The sequence below is a fragment of the Lethenteron reissneri genome, chromosome 27, assembly GCF_015708825.2.
Source record: "Lethenteron reissneri isolate LAM-NWPU_2019-01 chromosome 27, ASM1570882v1, whole genome shotgun sequence".
NCBI classification, from domain to species: Eukaryota; Metazoa; Chordata; class Hyperoartia; order Petromyzontiformes; family Petromyzontidae; genus Lethenteron; species Lethenteron reissneri.
In genome coordinates, this window is record NC_083805.1 from 2310341 (window position 1) to 2331907 (window position 21567).

A 21567-nucleotide genomic window follows, 5' to 3' on the forward strand; every position below is an offset into this window, starting at 1 on the left:
AGGCCGCACATCCCCGGGGTCGTCATTTGACTCGTCTACAGACACAGACAAAGATCCCCCGCGTAGCCTCAACATAACAAGTCGGGGCAAGTGCTGTTAGCGAGCACCTACACGGGACGTGTTGGCTCCACAGAAGCAAATTCACAAAGCGAATGCAATGACGGCCCTCTGGATGAACGCTTCCCCATGGCGTGACATGACCATACTTCACCACGCCAGTCAATGCGGGTTGGTTAGAGGAGGTGGTGGGGGTAGGGGGGGGAGGTAGGGGGGGGTACCCGTGCAGTACCGGTTCGGAGATGTCACGAATCCACCAAAGTGGTTAGCCGCGGCCCGGAATCTAACTGGGATGGCCGGGTTTGTAGGCCGTGCAGCGCGCTCCCGTGCACAGGGAGGGCTCTCTGCACCGTCTCTCTCTCTCTCCAGGTGGCGACCACGTGGTGTGCGGCGTGGCAACCGAGCCCCACGCTCTACCCGTGCATCTCTCTTTTCTCTCTCTCTCTCTCCCCACGTATCTCTTTCTCGGTGCATCTCTAACCCCGTGCATCTCTCTCTATCCATGCATCTCTCCCCACACCTCTCTCCCCGTGTGTGCCTCTCTTCCCACACCTCTCTGTCTCTCTCCGCTCGTCTCGCCGCGGCTCATTAAGGCGCAGATGTCGCTGTGGTTTTAACGCGGAACGATTCACACCTCTGAGCAGAGAGCGAGCCGAGCTACAACGCGAGCAGCAGCAACTACAGCAGCTGTAGCAGCAGCAGCAGCAACTACAGCAGCATTTGGAACAGGGGCAGCAGCAGCAGCTACAGCAGCAATAGCAACAGGGGCGGCAGCAGCAACAATAGGAATGCGATCATCATCATTACTGAGCGATAGTAGAGCCTTGACATCAAAGGTAGCAGCTGTTGTAAGCGCAGCTCACGAATCTCCCTGCAATGTTAATCACGACCACCAACACGACCACCAACACCACCACCAACACGACCACCAACACGACCACCAACCACGGCTAGCACCACCACCAGCAGTAACACGAGCACTGTCATCAACCACCACCAACCACCATAATCACCACCATTCAACCACCAGCACCATCATCACCACCACCAATCCACCACTACTATAATCATCACCACCACCATTCACCCACCAGCACCATCATCACCACCACCAATCCACCACCACTATAATCATCATTACCACCATTCACCCACCAGCACCACCAGCACCACCACCAACCCACCACCACTATAATCATCATCACCACCATTCACCCACCAGCACCACCATCATCACCACCAATCCACCACCACTATAATCATCATCACCACCATTCACCCACCAGCACCACCATCACCACCACCAACCCACCACCACTATAATCATCATTACCACCATTCACCCACCAGCACCACCAGCACCACCATCACCACCACCAACCCACCACCACTATAATCATCACCACTATTCATCCACCAGCACCACCATCATCACCACCAATCCACCACCACTATAATCATCATCACCACCATTCACCCACCAGCACCACCATCATCACCACCAATCCACCACCACTATAATCATCATTACCACCATTCACCCACCAGCACCACCATCACCACCACCAACCCACCACCACTATAATCATCATCACCACCATTCACCCACCAGCACCACCATCATCACCACCAATCCACCACCACTATAATCATCATCACCACCATTCACCCACCAGCACCATCATCACCATCACCAACCCACCACCACTATAATCATCATCACCACCATTCACCCACCAGCACCATCATCACCACCAATCCACCACCACTATAATCATCACCACCACCATTCATCCACCAGCACCACCATCACCACCACCAACCCACCACCATTCACCCACCAGCACCATCATCACCACCACCAACCCACCACCACTATAATCATCACCACCATTCATCCACCAGCACCATCACCACCACCAATCCACCACTAAAATCATTATCACCACAACCACCATGACCAATGTGCGACCCTAAAACGTGGGGATTTATTTTGGGAGGCAGTGAGACGAGGGCCGACGGTTGTGACATCAATTATTTAGCAGGGAACAAACAAACAAAAGACAAAGATCTCCCGTATAGCCTTAACAGACTGTTGGGGCCAAGTGCTGTGAGCGAGCACCTATGAAGGCCGGCATGGCACACGAAGGGGTGGGTGGCCAACACCACGCCCGGCCGCCTTTATCTCCCTAGTGGCGATGTTTACCACACATCTCACCAGGTACTCATTTGAGGCTGAGTCGACCTAGGGGAGGCCCGGGACCGGTTCAGATAACCGTCACCGGTGTTGGCCTGGAGCGGGAATCGAACTCGGGTCGCCGGGTTCTTAGCGCAGCGCGCTAACCGCTGCTGCACCACCACTCCCCGCGTACACACACACACACGTGCACACACACACGTGCACACACACACACGCTCACGTGCACGCACGCACACACACGTGCACACACACACGTGCACGCACACACACACGTGCACGCACACACACACGTGCACACACATTCACGAAGCACAGAACAAGACCCCCCCCCCCCCCCCGTGTAGGCAGCGCCCGCGCCGCGGGGACTCCGCTGCGCGCTTCATCCAGTCGCCTGCCACGCGCATCACTCACGCGGCCTCTGAGATATCCACAGTGGGCCTCTTCCTACCTCCTTGTCCTCGTCACCTCATCCTCCTCGTCACCTCCACCTGGTACCTCCTCGTTCCTCCTCCTCCGCGTACCTCTTCCTCCTGCTCCTCAACTATACTATTTTTGTTATTCCCCCGGGTAAGGGCCCACTGAGCGATGTCGCTCTTTTTCAAAAGCGACCTGGCCACACATTATAACTCAACGAAAGTGGGAATCTATATCAGCCACATCATCTAAACCCACGGTGAGTTTAGCCACCGTGATTATGATGGTGAGAGAGAGAGAGAGAGACACACAAACTCCACATATACAGCAGGCGTCAGGGTCAGGGTCGAACCCAATACCTCCTGTATACCAGGCGAGGGAGTTAACATCTCCTAGCCACCGTGATGATGATGAGAGAGAGACACGCAAGCTCCACATATACAGCATGCGTCAGGGTCAGGGTCGAACCCAATACCTCCTGCATACCAGGCGAGGGAGTTACCATCTCGCCATCATGGCTATCTCCTACTACCTCCTCCATCTACCTCGTGCTCTCTTCCTCCCGCTATATCCGAAGCTGCTGCTGCTACATCCACCCCCCTCCCATCGAGTCTCTCTCAGCTCAACTCGCCGCTCCAGCCAGCCTCGCTCAGTGGGACGGATCAGCGGGTGGACGCGGCGCCGGGCAGCGGTGCACCAAGGCCTCGTTGGAGGAAGAGTGGAGACCCCCCCCCCAAACTCCCATTATCCGATTAGCACGGTCGGTTTGCCTACGTACTGTGCGAAAGAAGTTCAACATACAAAGACAAAGATGCCCCGGAGAGACTTAACAGACCGTGTTAGCGAGCAGCACCTATGGAGGCCGGCACGGCACACGAGGGGGTGCGTCGACAGCACCACGCCCGGCCGCCTTTGTCTCCCCAGTGGCGATGTTTACACATCGCACCAGGTACTCATTTGAGGCTTAGTCGACCTAGGGGAGGCCCAGGACCGGTTCAGATAATCGTCACTGGTGTTGGCCGTGAGCGGGAATCGAACCCGGGTCGCTGGGTTCATAGCGCAGCGCTAACCACGACACCACCGCTCCGTACACACATACACGCACACACACATACAAACACACGTACACACACATACACACACACATACACACACAGACACACACACATTCACGCCGTCTCTCTGGCCGCTCAATTATTCTTTGCTATGAAGAAGGGTCATTGCCCGAAACGTCACCTATTATGTCACAACAACAACAACAAATCCACGTTGAAGGCTACCCCCGCGGTGTTATTGACGAATGTGAGGGTTGTGTTTTGTTATTATTTATCCGTGGGGGGTCGCCATTTCCCCCCTTGCTAACCCCCCCCCCTCCGCCTTACTGTGAAAGACCCAACATCCCTCTGGGGTTCGATCCCCCACGATGCTGCTCATGGCCCCCATCCCTAAACCGCATCACCCACTTCACGCATACGTGGCATCAGCAAATGCGGATACCCCGATGCACAAATGTGAAAAATACATTTTTTAAACTCCCCAGTAGTAGTGTGGCGACTGCAGTCATCCACAACAGAGAGCGTAGTAGCTTAGCACAGCGTGGAACGACGCAATGCCCCCCCCCCCCCCCCCGATCCACAAATACGAAGTAGGAGAGACATCACAGCGACCACGATGATGAAGATGCACGACTCGGACTGCGCTCCTCCGGACGCGGTCACCTGGGCTTCACCACCTGGACGTGAATGCCCCCCCCACCCCCCAGTCTGGAAATCTTTGCCCCCCCCCAACCTCCCAGACGTTTATACGATCGATTCCCTGCCCCCCGCCCCCCCCGCCCCCCCCCCCCGCCCCCCCCTCCCCCCCTGTTCAAGTTCAGGCTCATGACCTTTCCTTTATTTTCCCTTCTGCCTATGACTGACTGCCCCTCTCGACACGTCAACTAAATATTCGCACGGGCACCTGTGTGTGTGTGTGCAGCGTCCTAAGATGCGGTGCAATGTACACGCCGCACACATTCAAAGTGGTGTTGTATTTCATGTCTGTGTGTGGGTCTGTGTGTGGGTGTCTGTGTATCTGTGTGTGTATCTGTGTGTGTGTCTGTGTGTGGTAGTGTAGCGGTTAGCGCGCTGCGCTACGAATCTGGCGGCCCGAGTTCGATTCCCGCTCACGGCCAACATCAGTGACGATTATCCGAACCGGTCCTGGACCTCCCCTAGGTCGACTCAGCCTCAAATGAGTATTTGGTGCGGTGTTTAAACATCGCTACTAGGAAGACAAAGGCGGCTGAGCGTGGTGCTGGCCCACCCACCCCCCTCGTGTGCCGTCTCGGCCTTCATAGGCGCTACTCGCTAACAGCACTTGCCCCAACAGTTTGTTAGGGCTATAGGGGGGATCTTTGTCTTTGTCTGTGAGTTTGTGTGATGGGGAGCGGGATTGCCCTCTCACGACCAATAACAGTGGCGCATATTTGAGCCTCGGCTTTAAACGAGTACCTGGGGAGACAAAGGCGGCTGAGCGTGGTGCTGGCCACCCACCCCCCGTCCTCTGCTCCGGATCTTCGCCACGGTGCGAGGAGATGTTAGCTAGCTCACCTGGCCTACAGGAGGGCGTGAGTTTGAGTCCGACCCTGACGCCTGCTCGATATACAGGGCGCTTCAAATTGCTTTTAACACTTCTGAGAATTTGCAACAATGCCACGATAAATGTGCCTCCGGGCTCTGGAGACCACCTGGAGAAGATTCCAGGCACGCGTTGACAACGATGGCGAACAAGTGGAGACTGTGGAGTGCGCCTATTGGCGTCATCTGGTCCAACACCATGTGAGACTGGGCTCTAAGAAAAGCTGTCTCGGGTGTGGACCAATCAACTTAAAGGATAGTGAATACATTATCAGAGTTGTGTTTTTTTGTTTGCATTCCGACCGCAGGTATTGTGGTCAATGCAAACATGACTCCTTGTAAAAAAAGGTGTCAGTTTTGTTGCCAGATAAAAGGGTAAAAAACCAATTATCATATTTTGCTACTGGAAAAGAAGGTTCCAAAGGAAGTGGAGACTCTTTGACTTTTTGAAGCCATTAACATGACATTTGGTATCATGTTACAGTGTATTGTCCGCTCTTTTTCCATTAAAAACGATAGCCCCATGCAAGTGTTAACATTTTTGTGAAGCAGCCTGCATTCGGAGTGTACACCTCTCTCTCTCTCTCCTCCTCCAGGGTTTTTCCCCTCCACATTTCGAATCGACATCACGCGTTTACAGCATTTGGCCGCAATAAATGTCCACGTGAGGATGATGGCGATGATGACGATAAGCCACTTTCAGTTTCATTTCATTTTGTTTGGTATAGCCCTGTGAGCCATTCGGCTCTTGAATCGGACTCATGGTTGTGATCGGCAGGTTGCTTCTGAACAATGGAGGTGCAATCGTTTTCAAATCGGAGCTCGCTATCAGAGTCTCCCATGCGGCTACACGGGGGATCTTTGTCTCTTGCTTTTTAATCTTTGCGTTTGGCTCGGAGTTATTTCGTACTAGCGCTGTGTGCTTTATTATTAATGCTATGTCCCTTCCCGCCTAACAGTTCGTGTCCGCTGCGACATTGCTTGGGCACTTGCAAGGCTCTTAAATTATTCTCGCGCTGTCACTTCACTCCCCTCTTGGCTACCGCAGTCGCTCTCTCTCTCTCTCTCCTCCATCTCTCTCGCTCTCTCTCTCCTCCATCTCTCGTCAATCAACGCCACGGACTCCCCGAACGCTCGTCATCGCTGTCGTCTTGGCCCGAATCTCGTGGTCTCTGGGTTGGGTGTGAGGATCGTATTAATTATTTCCCACCGGCTCTTCCTACGCCTTGGCTTCTTTTTGTTGCGTTAAGTTTGCCGTCCTTCCGCCCGCACCTCCGATTATCACGGTTGGCTACGTACGGTACAAAAGAAGTTCACACACACACATCTCTCTCGAGTTTTGTTAGCGAGCGCCTATTAGGTAGGGATCTAGGTGGCAATTGCGACCGCAGCACTATAACGTGTTGACAAACACACACACGCACGCACACATAGACAAAGATCCCCGTATAGCCTTGAACAGACGGTTGGGGCAAGTGCGAGCACCTATGAAGGCCAGTACCACGCCCGACCGCCTTTATCTCCCTGTGGAGATAGTTACACACCGTATCAGGTACTCATTTGAGACTTAGTCGACCTAGGGGTGGCCCAGGACCGGTTCAGATATTCGTCACTGATGTTGGCCGGTGAGCGGGAATCGAACCCGGGCTCGCCAGGTTCGTAGCGTAGCGCGCGAACCGCTACACTACCGCCACACACACACAGCCCTACACACACAGCTCCACACACACACCGTCCTACACACACACACACAGCCCTACACACACACACACACAGCCCCCCACACACACACACACAGTCCTACACACACACAGTCCTACGAACACACACAGCCCTACACACACATCCTCACTAACACACAAAGCCCTACTAACACACACACACAGCTCTACACACACACAGCTCTACACACACATCCTCACTAACACACACACACAGCCCTACAGACACACAGCTCTACACACACATCCTCACTAACACACACACACAGCCCTACAGACACACAGCTCTACATACACACAGCTCTACACACACATCCTCACTAACACACACACAGCCCTACACACACACAGCTCTACACACACACAGCTCTACACACACATCCTCACTAACACACACACACAGCCCTACACACACACAGCTCTACACACACACAGCTCTACACACACATCCTCACTAACACACACACACAGCCCTACACACACACAGCCCTACACACACACAGCCCTACACACACACAGCTCTACACACACACAGCTCTACACACACATCCTCACTAACACACACACACAGCTCTACACACACACAGCTCTACACACACATCCTCACTAACACACACACAGCTCTACACACACACACAGCTCTACACACACACAGCTCTACACACACACAGCCTCACTACACACACACACAGCTCTACACACACATCCTCACTAACACACACATCCTCACTACACAGCTCTACACACACACAGCCCTACACACACACAGCTCTACACACACACACAGCTCTACACACACATCCTCACTAACACACACACACAGCTCTACACACACACAGCTCTACACACACACACAGCTCTACACAACACATAGCTCTACACAGACACACAGCTCTACACACACACACAGCTCTACACACACATCCTCACTAACACACACAGACACCAGGACGCGTTTAATATTTAAAGGGCTGCAGTGAGCGCGCAGCGCGTGCTCGCGGCGAATCGACTCCCGTGTCCACAGCGGTCGAGTTGACGCGGAGCGGGCTCGTTGTGCGTGCCCTGAACCTCGCTCCGTGCTCATGCGGCGTGTGCAGTGTGTGTGAAGAGAAAGGTGTGTGTGTGTGTGTGCAGTGTGTGTGTGTGAAGAGAGAGGTGTGTGCAGTGTGTGTGTGTGTGAAGAGAGAGGTGTGTGTGTGTGTGCAGTGTGTGTGTGTGTGTGTGCAGTGTGTGTGTGTGTGTGAAGAGAGAGGTGTGTGTGTGTGCAGAGATAGGTGTGTGTGTGTGGATAGGTGTGTGTGTGCAGTGTGTGTGAAGAGAGAGGTGTGTGTGTGTGAAGAGATAGGTGTGTGTGTGCAGTGTGTGTGAAGAGAGAGGTGTGTGTGTGTGCAGTATGTGTGAAGGGAGAGGCATGTGTGGTGTGTGCAGTGTGTGTGGTGTGTGCAGTGTGTGCAGTGTGTGCGTGTGCAGTGTGTGCGTGAAGAGAGAGATGTGTGGTGTGTGCGTGTGCAGTGTGTGCGTGTGGTGTGTGCAGTGTGTGCGTGTGCAGTGTGTGCGTGTGCAGTGTGTGCGTGTGCAGTGTGTGCGTGTGCAGTGTGTGCGTGTGCAGTGTGTGCGTGTGCAGTGTGTGTGTGCGTGAAGAGAGAGATGTGTGGTGTGTGCGTGTGCAGTGTGTGCGTGTGGTGTGTGCAGTGTGTGCGTGTGCAGTGTGTGCGTGTGCAGTGTGTGCGTGTGCAGTGTGTGCGTGTGCAGTGTGTGCGTGTGCAGTGTGTGCGTGTGCAGTGTGTGTGTGCGTGAAGAGAGACGTGTGTGTGAAGATATAGGTGTTTGTGTGCAGTGTGTGTGAAGAGGCGTGTGTGTGAAGATATAGGTGTTTGTGTGCAGTGTGTGTGAAGAGAGGTGTGTGTGAAGATATAGGTGTTTGTGTGCAGTGTGTGTGAAGAGAGGTGTGTGTGTGAAGATATAGGTGTTTGTGTGCAGTGTGTGTGAAGAGAGGTGTGTGTGTGAAGAGAGGTGTGTGTGTGAAGATATAGGTGTTTGTGTGCAGTGTGTGTGAAGAGAGGTGTGTGTGTGAAGATATAGGTGTTTGTGTGCAGTGTGTGTGAAGAGGCGTGTGTGTGTGAAGATATAGGTGTTTGTGTGCAGTGTGTGGGAAGAGAGAGGCGTGTGTGCATGTGAAGAGAGTTGTGTGTGTGTATATGTGTGCAGTGTGTGGTGTGTGCAGTGTGTGGTGTGTGAAGAGAGAGGCGTGTGCGTGTGTGTGTGCAGTGTGCGTGAAGAGAGATGCGTGTGTGAGTGTGCAGTGTGTGTGAAGAGAGATGTGTGTGTGAGCGTGCGGTGTGTGTTGTGGTTTGTGTGTGTGAAGAAAGAGATGTGTGATGTGTGTGTGTGTAGGAGGTGTGAGTGTGCGGTGTGTGTGGTGTGTGTGTGTGTAGGAGGTGTGTGTGTGTGCGGTGTGTGAAGAGAGAGTTGTGTGTGTGAGTGATGTGTGTGGTGAGTGAAGAGAGATGTGTGTGTGTGAGTGTGCGGTGTGTGTGAAGAGAGAGAGAGGTGTGCGTGCCGTCTGTTCCGATTGTGATATCGCTCCAGCAACCAATGGAATCCCCCCCCCCCTCCCAATTATCCCCCCGCGCGCTCAGTGGGAGGTCGCTCCTTCTTCGCTGCTGTCCTCTCTGTCTGGACAGCCCCTAATTGGCTTTGCGGTGGCCTGGAGTGGCTGACGAGGGGGCCCCGGTGCGGGTGATGACATTGGGGGGCGGGGGCAGTGGGTGCGGGGGGCCCCCACCCTCTCCAATCTCCACCCTCTTGGTAACCCACTGCCTGCCCTCCCCCAACCTGCACCCCCTCCTGCACGCCACTGCTGTCTCGAACCCTGCCTCCGCGTTCCCCTCTGCCTGTGATTGTCTCTTTCTCTGTGTCTCTCGCTCCCCTCTCTCTCTCTGTGTCTCTCGCTCCCCTCTCTCTCTCGCGCGCGCTATATCTCGCTTCTACACGCCGCCTGCCGCGACAATGCGTGCCCTCACTCCATCCATCATCAGCTGGGCGCTTGTGGTTGTTGTGGTGGTGGCTACGCTGCTGCACGGCAGGGGAGCGGTTTATCGCGCGGTGCGTAAACATCGCCACTGGGGAGACAAAGGCGGTCGGGAGTGGTCCTGGACACCCACCCCCTCGTGTGCCGCGCCGGCCTTCATAGGTGCTCGCTAACCGCACTTGCCCCAACAGTCTGCTCGAGGATGTCGGGGGGGATCTTTGTTTTCGGTGGCTTCGCTTCTGCACGTGGCTGCCTGCAATCCAGCACTGTAGCTTCAGCAGCAGCAGCGGCAGCAGCAGCGAGGGTTGGGTGGGCGTCGATGAGGTGCCATACGCCTGGCTGTGCCAGGAGAAGGCGGTACAGAAAAGCGTGGGCTAATCGCCGTCTGTTTCCATTTGTACGGGGATCGAGTGTTGCCCCCTCGCGCATGGGCGTGGGTTTCCTGCTCCCACGTGGTATAATAAACATAACTCATCATCACAAATCGGGGCTGAGCACGTTTTAAATTAAAAACCCAATGCTGCAGCACGACCCTCTTGAATCGGAGTCATTGGACTCGGTGTGGCTCTCCGGGATACACAAGTACATATTATTATCCTCATCATCATCGTCTCGTGTGAACTAGTTGTCCCACTCTCTTGTACCAAGACATGCGTGTAAAGAAATAAAAAATCGACACGTGGATCGGAAATGTCGGAAACGTGGACACTGGCAAAGCACGAATTGTCAGAAAGTCGCACAAAGAAGCGTGGAGAGAGGCGGTCGCTGGGAACGACCAGCAAGACCTCGCTTAGCGCGACCCCGTAGAACGCCGATTCGTTATAGCGCTCTACGTCCTTAAGCGATGTTCTGCCTTGCACACCGAGAGGGGGAATGTTGGACCAGGACGTGTGGTGAGAGGGGTGCGTAGCCGATGGAACGAGGCTGGTCACGGAATGGCAGCCAAAGGGAGGGAACACAACCGAGATGACGACCACCACGACGACCGCCACTGAGATGCAGCTCAAGTCCAGGAGCGAGATGGATGAGTGACGCGTCGCGAGATCGCGAGGGAGGAGGGGGATGGGGAGAGGGGGGAGGGGTCTTTATCCAGCAGTGGGTAGAACCCGACTCGTGATATGATGAGAACTCACGGTGTGTGAGCGATCCGTGGCCTGACTGGCGTCTTGTACTGCGGGAGTGAATCTGCGTTGATGTTTGAATTAATCAACTCGCATTGATTTTTTTTGCTAACTCCGCTCACAATAAAATGCACGCGTGGAGTGTTGCACGAAAACAATCTATAATTCTCTGACGAGGTTTTCGAAACGTGTAAAATAATTCGATGTGGGACAAGGACGCAGACGAGGGAGGACACGCACGACGTGCAGGATGCGAGTCGGGCAATGCCAACGAGACGGAGCAGAATAAAATCACGAGCGTCGCATTTGCTTCGGATCGAGCGTGCGAGGGATGGAGGGGAGGAATGGGGAGAAGGAGGGATGGATGGAGGGGATGGAGGGGATGGTGGGAGGGGGTGGAAGGGAGGGGAGGTGGGAGGGGGTGGAAGGGAGGGGAGGGTGGGAGGGGTGGAGAGAGGGGATGGAAGGAGGGATGGATGGAGGGGATGGAGGGGAGGGTGGGAGGGGGTGGAAGGGAAGGGAGGGTGGGAGGGGTGGAGAGAGGGGAGGGAAGGAGGGATGGATGGGAGGGTGGGAGGGGGTGGAAGGGAGGGGGTGGAAGGGAGGGGAGGTGGGAGGGGGTGGAAGGGAGGGGAGGGTGGGAGGGGTGGAGAGAGGGGAGGGAAGGAGGGATGGATGGAGGGGATGGAGGGGAGGGGGTGGAGGGGAGGGGGGATGGATGGAGGGGATGGAGGGGAGGGTGGGAGGGGTGGGGGAGGGAGTAAGGGAGGAAGGGAGGGATGGGATGAAGGGGAGGGAGGGAGGTGGACGGATGGGTGGGTGAGGGTGAATTGTGACAGGCGGTGACTGAGGTACACAGTGGGGGAGGGATGAAGCTGGCGGCTGTGCGGGAGGGTGCTGAGGCCTGTGGGTAGTCTGATCCCCATTACCCCCCACCCCTCGTGTATAAGGGGGGGGGGCGGGGTACCCCTAATATGGGGGGTAGGGGGTGTGCCAATCGCGGCTTGGGGTTTTCGCTAAAAGCCTTAAAAGCGGACATCGTGGCCAAGCGCGCATCAGTTATTCACGCGGCTCATTTATTTATTAATATGAGGCCGCTTATTATTTAATTATTTATATTTCCTCCCCACCACCACCAGCCTCATTTATCCCGATGTGGCGTTCTTTATTTATTTGGTTACTCCCAGTGTGGGGCGGGGGGGGGAGCTGGTTCGGAGGGTGGGGGGGGGTCACGTGTCTCGGCGTGCCCCAGTTTGGAAGCAGAGGAATGATCGAGTCCACGTGCATGAATTGCGTTGGAATGAGTGGAATCGGGCGAACATAATGATGCAATGAATGAATGAGTGGAGGTGGGCGGGGGGGTGCCTTTTTTGGGAATGAATTCAAGGGAAATGTTAGCAATGGTGAATTCGCGCGAAATCAAAGACGCGGCCTGAGCGAATGATTCGCGAGCGTGGGAATTAATTGGTGTGAATGAGTGGGGGTGCCTTGAGGAATCAATGTACGTGGGAGTGAATGTAAGAACGAAGTCTTGCGAATGAAAGAAATGTTGGCAATACTTCACTGCTGAGTGAGTGGGGACGTCGGAACGAATGGCGACACGCGCCAACCCCTCCCCCCATTGTTCTCAACTACCGCGTCGTGCGATCGGAATCGAACCCGTGCCTCTCTGGGTCGCGGTGTCCGGCGCGCTGACCACGATTATCCCGAAGGGGCAGCTCCCCTACCCGTCTCGTACAAAACGATCAACTGGGTAGAATTCGATGCACAGTATGCGGCGAACCGGTAACTGTTTTTTTAAACTAACACAAATCTTTCGATTTAAAGCTTTCGTGACTGCAGGGATTCATCTTCTTGGTTCTTTCGGTAAAGTCACGTAGAAGGGAAATAATAAAATAATAAAAATAAAACATCGTAAAATTATTCTCACGACGTTTCGGAGGCAACACAAGCTTCCATCTTCACGTGGAACCGTCACAGCACGATTGCTGTATTTCCCTTCTACGTGACTTTACCGAAAGAACCAAGAAGATAACACAAATATATGGTTTATTTTACCAGGCAAGGCCCACTACGCGCTATAGTTTTTTTTCAGAAGCGACCTGGCTGTTACAAATGATAGCCCAATGAAAGTGGCGTATCACGTGCCAATGTATAGCAAAACAGATACTGAAATGCGTGTTGTTGATTCTAAAGGACCCGGAGAAAAATCCAAGCGACCGCAGGGAGAGAGAGAGAGAGAAACGCAAACTCCAAATATACAGGCAGATTTTGCCATACCTGGGCAGTGTTCTCATGATCGGCTCCGGTTTGACAACAGAGGTCTCACTCGGAATCAGTCGAGCGGCATTATTGTTTCATCGGCTGCATAGAGGGGGCTTAACGGGCGCGGCACGGGCTAGAGAAGAGATAGAGTGATGTGGAGCTGAGTGGACTTGCCGATGACTGGTACCAGCGGTGTCAAGATCGGTCCTGTGTGGAGGAGACTCGTGAAGGACGCTGCTGGGCAGTTGGAGGCAGTCGCCCTCCAACAACAACGGAGAGCGGAGGAGCGACGCTCACAAAAACGAGCGGAGCGCCGGGCGGCTAAAACACAGCAAGTTGGCACAATAGGTGGCACAAGTTGTGCATCAGCCACTCATCTCAGTCAGTCGACCCGTGACCTCCTGCCAGCGGGCGTTCGACACTTCACGTTGCCTTAACGTGCACCTAGCCTGGCACAAGCGCCGTGGTGACGTCCCTGCCACTTAGTGGCGAATGGCGTTTGTTACTGTCTGTGTATGTCTGTGTGCTTGTGTCTTTGTGTGTCTGTGTCTTTGTTTGTTTCTCTGTGTGTATCTTTATTTGTCTGTGTCTGTGTGTGACATGCCTGTGTGTGTTTAAGGCTGCACATGGCCTGGCACAAGCGTCGTGGTGACGTCACCGCCACTCAGTGGCGAATGGCGGTTGTTGTTGTTGTTTATTTGTCTGTATGTGTGTGTGTGTCTCTCTCTCTCCTCTCGGCAGGGGAGTCAGTGAAATAAAATTTGGATTCGTGGCTTTATCCCTCAATCAAATCCCCGATTCAATCTCGAGATTATTAAATTGTGACCTCCAAATGTTCTCCTGCACGATGCTGAATGATTATGCTGACGCTGAGGATAGTTTGGGCGCCACGGTGGCTAGGAGATGTTAACTACCTCGCCTGGTATACAGGAGGCCGTGGGTTCGATCCCGATCTTGACGCCTCGATATTTGGAGTTTCGTGTCTCTCTCTCTATTTTTATCCGGGTCCTCCGGGTTTTCCCCTGCACATTTAGAATCAACATCACGCGTTTAGAGAATTGGCTGCTATAAATGTCCACGTGATAAGCCATCTTCGTCGAGCTTTCATTTGTGACCAGGTCACTTCTGAAAACGAGCTGCGTAGCTCAGTGGGCCTTACCTGGTAAAATATAAAAAAAACATATATAATTTCGTCGGAAAATATGTTTTTTTTTTATATCTGTGGTTAGGCAATAATGACGAATAGCGTGTAAGAAGATAGTGGTGACGATGATGATGCTGACGATGATTATGATGATGACAATGCACATGATGATGCTGATGAACATGATGATGATGGCGGTGGTCGTGATTATTACGTTGATCTTCGTGATCTAGAAGAACTCTGGCGAACACGGCGAGAAAAAGAAAAAAAACGGATGTCCATAATAATTCGTAATGTACACCTCATTCGAAACCCAAACATTATCCCCACATTCCTCCTCCTCCTAGTCAAAGACTCTGGCGATGAAACATGAGAACATCAACAAAAAGCCGATGCGCGCATCTTCTTTATGAATGTAACATTTCAAGGCACAAGCCCACAGTAGCGGTGCGATGTGTGGGCATGCAACCCAACCTGTGGGTCACTGGGTTAAACCCACAGAGACACCTAGAGACCCATAGAGATGCGTTAAAGACACAGCCACAGTCGTGCAATAGTGGCCATGCAACACAAACTATAGACCACACGGTAAACCCTATGAGACACACAGAGACACATAGACACCCATAGAGATGCATTCAAGACAACCATAATAGTGGGACTGTGGCCATGCTAAGCGAGCTATAGACCACACGGGTAAACTCACTGTGTTCTGCGCTCTTTCAACGGAGGAGGAAGAGCGAAACGACACGAACTATCTTTCTCTCTCTCTGTGTGTGTTGGCCAGCAGCAAACGTGGACATTAGCATTAAGCTCTTGAACCGAGTTGCTGCGATACGCAAGAATAGAATCGTGGTGGTCGTGACGATGATGATGGTGGCGGTGGTGGTGGCGACGATGGTGGCGATGATAACGAGGGTGGTGATTGATGATTGCGGTAATTAGATGATGATGATGATGATAATAATAACGTCCACACTCGTACGCAGGTTCACGGGAACAGAAATTGACTCGAATGCGAGCGCACGCGCAATGTATCAACACCTCGCTCACATGGCACGCAATTAACGAATTAAGCAAGCCACGTGACTCGTGCAAACGGCCGGGGGCTCGATGTGGGGGGTGGGGGTTAGAGGGAGGAAGGGGAGAGGGAAGCACATTCTGCCTTCAGAGAGAGTGTGTGTGTGTGTAATCCGTGGCTTATTTTTATTTCCATGTCCGTGCCAATTGTCTCGCGTAATGCGATGGACGGTGTTGTTGGCTGCGCGGCTGTAATTATCAGGTTTGAACAGGGCGCTGCTCACACACACACACACAAAAGACAAAGATCGCCCGTATAGCCTCGACAAGAACCGTTTGGGGCAAGTGTTGTTCGTGAGCAATAGCTAATGAAGGCCGGCACGGCACGCGACGGGGTGGGTGGGTGAGCAGCACCACGCACGCTCGCTCGGCCGCCTTTGTCTCCCCAGTGCTGATGTTTTACACACCGCCAAAAGGGCGTACTCATTTGAGGCTGAGTCGACCTAGACGGGTTCAGATATTTGTCACTGGTGTTGGTGGCCGTGATCGGGAATTTAACTCGGGTTGCCGGGTTCGTAGCGCAGCGCTAACCAGTGCACCGCCCACCAAAAGACACACACACACACACACCCAGACCTACACACACTCTCCATGCAGCGTGTATCCTCATCATCACCACGACCACCACTATCACCATCAGTGGCATCACCACCACCATCACTACCACCACCATCACCACCACCATCACCACCACCACCATCACCACCATCACCACCATCACCACCACCACCACCATCATCGTGAATAGGCGAGTAATGGTCCTGTAATCACCACTACCACCATCAGCGACATCATCACCACCACCATCACCACCATCACCACCACCATCACCACCATCATCATCGTGAATAGGCGAGTAATGGTCCTGTAATCACCACTACCACCATCAGCGACATCATCACCACCACCACCATCATCATCGTCGTCGTTAGGCGGGTAACGGTCATGTAATATCCCTCCGCTACACGACAGCAGCAGCAGTAGCAGCAGCAGCAGCTGCGTTCGTGGCGTTAGCGCAGCGCGCTGCGTTATTGACGCCGTGGCCACGAATACCGCGCGCCGCGGGGAAGCGCGAAACCGCCAGCTCCAAGCGACGTCCATTAGACACGGGGGGTGTAGGGGGGGGGTTGCAGGGGCGGGGCTGGGGGGGGGTGAAGAGGTCGGGGGGGGGGGGTGAGTAGGAGGTCGATCAAGCTCCCACACCCCGGGGCAAGTGGCGGAATGGGAGGGGGGAGTGGTAGAGTGAGAGACACCCCCCCCTCGCCCCCCCGCGAAAAATGAAAATACAGGTACTGTCGACAATCTCCATGCACCACCCCGAACCCCAACCCACTCTGCCCTCTCCCCCCCCCTATCGGGATAAGATAATAATCTGTTTTACAGTAATTATACCAATGTTCTCATTTGTCAAGGAGTCCAATGATTATTTTTGTCCGGAGGGTCCTACTCCTACATTGCGATTTTATTTTGAGATGCCTTCAGCCAATGTGTGATACACACACACACACATTCACCTACAAAGACAAAGATCCCCCCTATAGCCTTAACAGGCTGTAAGGGCAAGTGCTGTTAGCGAGCACCTACGAAGGCCAGGACGGCACACGAGGGGGTGGTGTGGCCAGGACCATGCCGGACCGCCTTTGTCTCCCCGGTGGCGATGTTTACACATCACACCAGCTACTCATTTGAGGCTGAGTCGACCTAGGGGAGGCCCAGGACCGGTTCAGATAATCGTCACCGATGTTGGCCGTGAGCGGGAATCGAACTCGGGTGACCGGATTAGTAGTGCAGTGCGCTAACCGCTACCCCACCGCTCCCCACACGCGCTCACGCACACTCGTATTCACACACGCGCGTGCAACACACTCACTCGCTCGATTAGCATATCACTCGTTCAGCCTCCCACTCGCACGCCGAGCAATGACAAACGCATCGCACTAACTCTGTCCCGACTTCTTGGAAGAAACAACAAAAAAGTACCCCACTTTGGATCAAGAGGTCGATGGCAATGCACTCTCCCATCGCTCACTCTTCACTGGACGACGCACACACAGAGACAAATGTTTCCCGTATAGCCTTGACACACTGTGGGCGACAAGTGCTCTTCGGGAATCGCACCCATGGCTCGCCAGGAAGGCGGTACAGCGAAACTGCGGACAAGTCTCCATCTGTTCCTTCTGTATGGGGATAGAGCGTTGTTCCCTCCCACGCACACGTGACTTTTCTCCGTGCGCTCCGGTTTCTTCCCACGTGCATATAACAAGCCACTCGTTCGCTAAAAAAAACATCTTAATATCGAGGATCACAGAGCTTGGACAATTGACGACGACGTGCATTTCCTAATATTATTCTAAGTTGGCACACACTCCCATCAAATAAATACTAAATTACGCACCCAAAGACAACGATCCCCCGTATAGCTTGAAGCAATTGTTGGGGAAGTGCTGTTAGCGAGCCCCTATGAAGGCCGGAACGGCACACGAGGGGGGTGAGTGGCCAACACCACGCCCGGCCGCCTTTGTCTCCTCATGAGTCGATCTAGGGGAGGCCCAGTACCGATTCCGATAATCGTCACCGGTGTTGGCCGTGCGCGGGAATCGAACTCGGGTGGTCGGGTTCGTAAGCGCCACGCGCTAGCCGTTCCACTACCACTCTCCATACACATGTACACGCGCACACGCACTCTCTCTTCGCACAAACACACGCACAAATGCACGCACACACCCACGCACACGCGTACACACACGCGCACGTACACACACACACGCACGCGTGACCACACACACGCGCACGTACACACACACGCACGCGTGACCACACACACGCGCACGTACACACACACGCACGCGTGACCACACACACGCGCACGTACACACAAACACATGTACGCACACACACGCGGTATCACTCGCACGCGTGATCACATACACACGCGCACACACACGTACACACACGCGCACACACACATGTACGCACACACACGCACGTGTGATCATTCGCACGCGCCCGGCGGTTGTTGTACCAATCGCGCCCCACTCGGGGTCCCCCCTCGCCACCCTCCTCCCTCCCCGGGCTCCTGGCGCTGTCCGCTTCAGCACCGCGGTCGGCATCAAAGAAGCCGTAATCGTGACTCCACGGGGTGAGGTGGGGGGGGTTAGGGACCATGGCTCCCCAGCCTCCTCCTCCTCACCAATCCCTCCCACCCCCAAAACTCACCCCCCCTCTACCCCCGACACATCCGACAACTCCTCACTTCACAGCTGCTCGCTACAACCCCCCACGCCTCACCGCGTGTCACGCGAGTGTGTTGAGTGAAGTGTGTGAAGAGCGAGTGTGTTGAGTGAAGTGTGTGTCGGGCGGGTGTGTTGAGTGAAGTGTGTGTCTGGCGGGTGTGTTGAGTGAAGTGTGTGTTGAGTGAAGTGTGTGTCGGGCGAGTGTGTTGAGTGAAGTGTGTGTCGGGCGGGTGTGTTGAATGAAATGTGTGTCGAGCGGGTGTGTTGAGTGAAGTGTGTGTCGGGTGGGTGTGTTGAGTGAAGTGTGTGTCTGGCGGGTGTGTTGAGTGAAGTGTGTGTTGAGTGAAGTGTGTGTCGGGCGAGTGTGTTGAGTGAAGTGTGTGTCGGGCGGGTGTGTTGAATGAATTGTGTGTCGAGCGGGTGTGTTGAGTGAAGTGTGTGTCGAGCGGGTGTGTTGAGTGAAGTGTGTGTCGGGCGGGTGTGTTGAATGAATTGTGTGTCGAGCGGGTGTGTTGAGTGAAGTGTGTGTCGGGCGGGTGTGTTGAGTGAAGTGTGTGTCGGGCGGGTGTGTTGTGTTGCGCGGGTGTGTTGAGTGAAGCGTGCGAAACTGAGTGAGAGAGTAACAGAGATGCGATATGACGGTGAAGAGGTGTGGGACACGCAACGAACATCGGCGAAGACGCGGAGAGCAGGACGACATAGAGTGTGAATCACGAGAAACCCAGCGACAGACATATTTTATATATCTATACTGGACATTTTATAAATATATACACACACGCGTTGTGTTAGACAGAGGCAGTGAGCAAGTGTGAGGAACATCGCGATGGCTGTGAGCGAATGCGTGAGAAAACAGACCTCGACACGCGCGCGCGAGAGAGAGAGAAATACATACACAAAGAGACATAGAGACACAATGAGGCACATGCACCACGTGAGCAACTGTGACACAGACACAGAATGAGACAGTGTGAGACACATACACCATGGTGACACACAAAGACAAAGACTAAAAATACCACATACAGCCTAAACAGACTGTTGGAGCAAGTGCTGTTAGCTGGCACCTATGAAGGCCGGCACGGCACACGATGGGGTGGGTGGCTAGCACCACGTTCGGACGCCTTTGTCTCCCCAGTGGTGATGTTTACACACCACACCAGGTACTCATTTAAGGCTGAGTCGACCTAGGGGAGGCCTAGGCCCGTCCCAGGTCATCGTCACCGGTGTTGGCCGTGAGCGGTCATCGAACTCGAGACGCCGGGTTCGTAGCGCAGCGTAGAGCGCTAACCGCTACCCCACCGCTCCCCCCTGCCCCTGGGTGACACAGAGACGCAGCGAGACAGCGGGAGATGCCGGCAGCGTGAGACAACGCACGCGCACAGGCACGCGCACACAGCGCCAAGGCTGCACGAGCGCGAATGTTTGCGCGCGCCACAATCAACGAGAGGCCGACATCGAGAACCGGCGTCCGCCCCCCGACATCATCATGCTCCACGTCGTCAAACGTTGCAACTGCGCGGCTGTTCTTTCACCTCGATTGTCGCTCATCTCGTTCGCCTCCTCGGTACCACCGGCGCGTCGTTTTTGGTCGCGAGTCGTCGGAGGGGAGGTGGGGGGGGGTCTCCGGACGTTCACGGATTTCCTCCTCCCACGCGATCCGGGGTTGTGGAGCGGAGTGGGGGGAGTGGAGAGATGCGGGAAGGGATGCACAGGGAGGGAGACGCGGGAAGACGATGCAGAGAGATGCAGATGCGCAGGGGCAATTTAAAATCAAATAAAAATGTGAGAGAGGCGCAGGGAGAATCGGCAGGGAGACGCGGGGAAGACGGCAGTGAGAAGCAGCAGGGAGACGCAACAGGGAAGCGGTGGCGATGCGCGTCGCGGTCGAGGAGTGGCCGCCACCACTCGGTACGCCGCGAGGTTCGGCGGGGCGAGAGCGCCGATATTTATACGCGCGCGCGTGTGCACGCGCACGCACCGACGGACTCGCAATAAAACACACACGCACGCGCGCGCGCGCACACAGACACGCGGGCACAGACACGCACGCGCAAAGGCGCGCGCGCGTACACACACACGCGCGCGCGCGCACCCACACACACGCGCACTGTGTGCGATGCGCGCACTTGGCTGAGGCTAGGGAGCGTAAATTGTGCCAAATGCGCTCTGTGTGCCCCCCCCCCCCACCACTACCCCCCACCAATATCTCGCTCTCTCACGCCCGCCTTCCCCCACCACCACCAACCCCTACCCCACACCAATCTCATTCCATCCCCATCCCTGCTGCCCACACCCCTCAGCCACCCCTCCCCTCCTCACCCCGGAAAATCCGCAACCCCCGGAAACTGCCCTGTGCCCATTCACCCGCCCCTACCCCCACCCCAGCATCCCCCCCTCCACCCCCTCCACCGACCCCATCAGCCCATCCACGATTCCACAGCAAAGGATGCGCACGGGGTGGATGAGTTGTGTGTGGTGTGTGTGTGGTGTGTGTGTGTGGTGTGTAAGGTGTGTGTGGTGTGTGTGTGGTATGTGTGGTGTGTGAGGCGTGCGTGGTGTGTGTGTGGTATGTGTGGTGTGTGAGGCGTATATGGTGTGTGTGAGGTGTGTGGTGTGTGTGTGAGGTGTGTGTGGTTTGTAAGGTGTGTGTGGATGTGAGTGAGGTGTGTCAGGTGTGTGG

At 54.6% G+C, this 21567-nt stretch overlaps 1 protein-coding gene across 1 annotated transcript in view; it reads right to left on the bottom strand.

Annotated features, from left to right (window-relative positions):
* Nucleotides 1–21016, bottom strand: part of LOC133348314 (rabphilin-3A-like) — a 98034-nt gene extending 77018 nt beyond the window's left edge. Inside the window, exon 1 of the mRNA XM_061561055.1 lies at nt 20420–21016. Within this exon, the coding sequence (XP_061417039.1) occupies nt 20420–20435 (16 nt within the window). The 5' untranslated portion in view covers nt 20436–21016. The remainder of the gene's footprint in view (nt 1–20419) is intronic.
* Nucleotides 21017–21567: the final 551 nt, after the last annotated feature.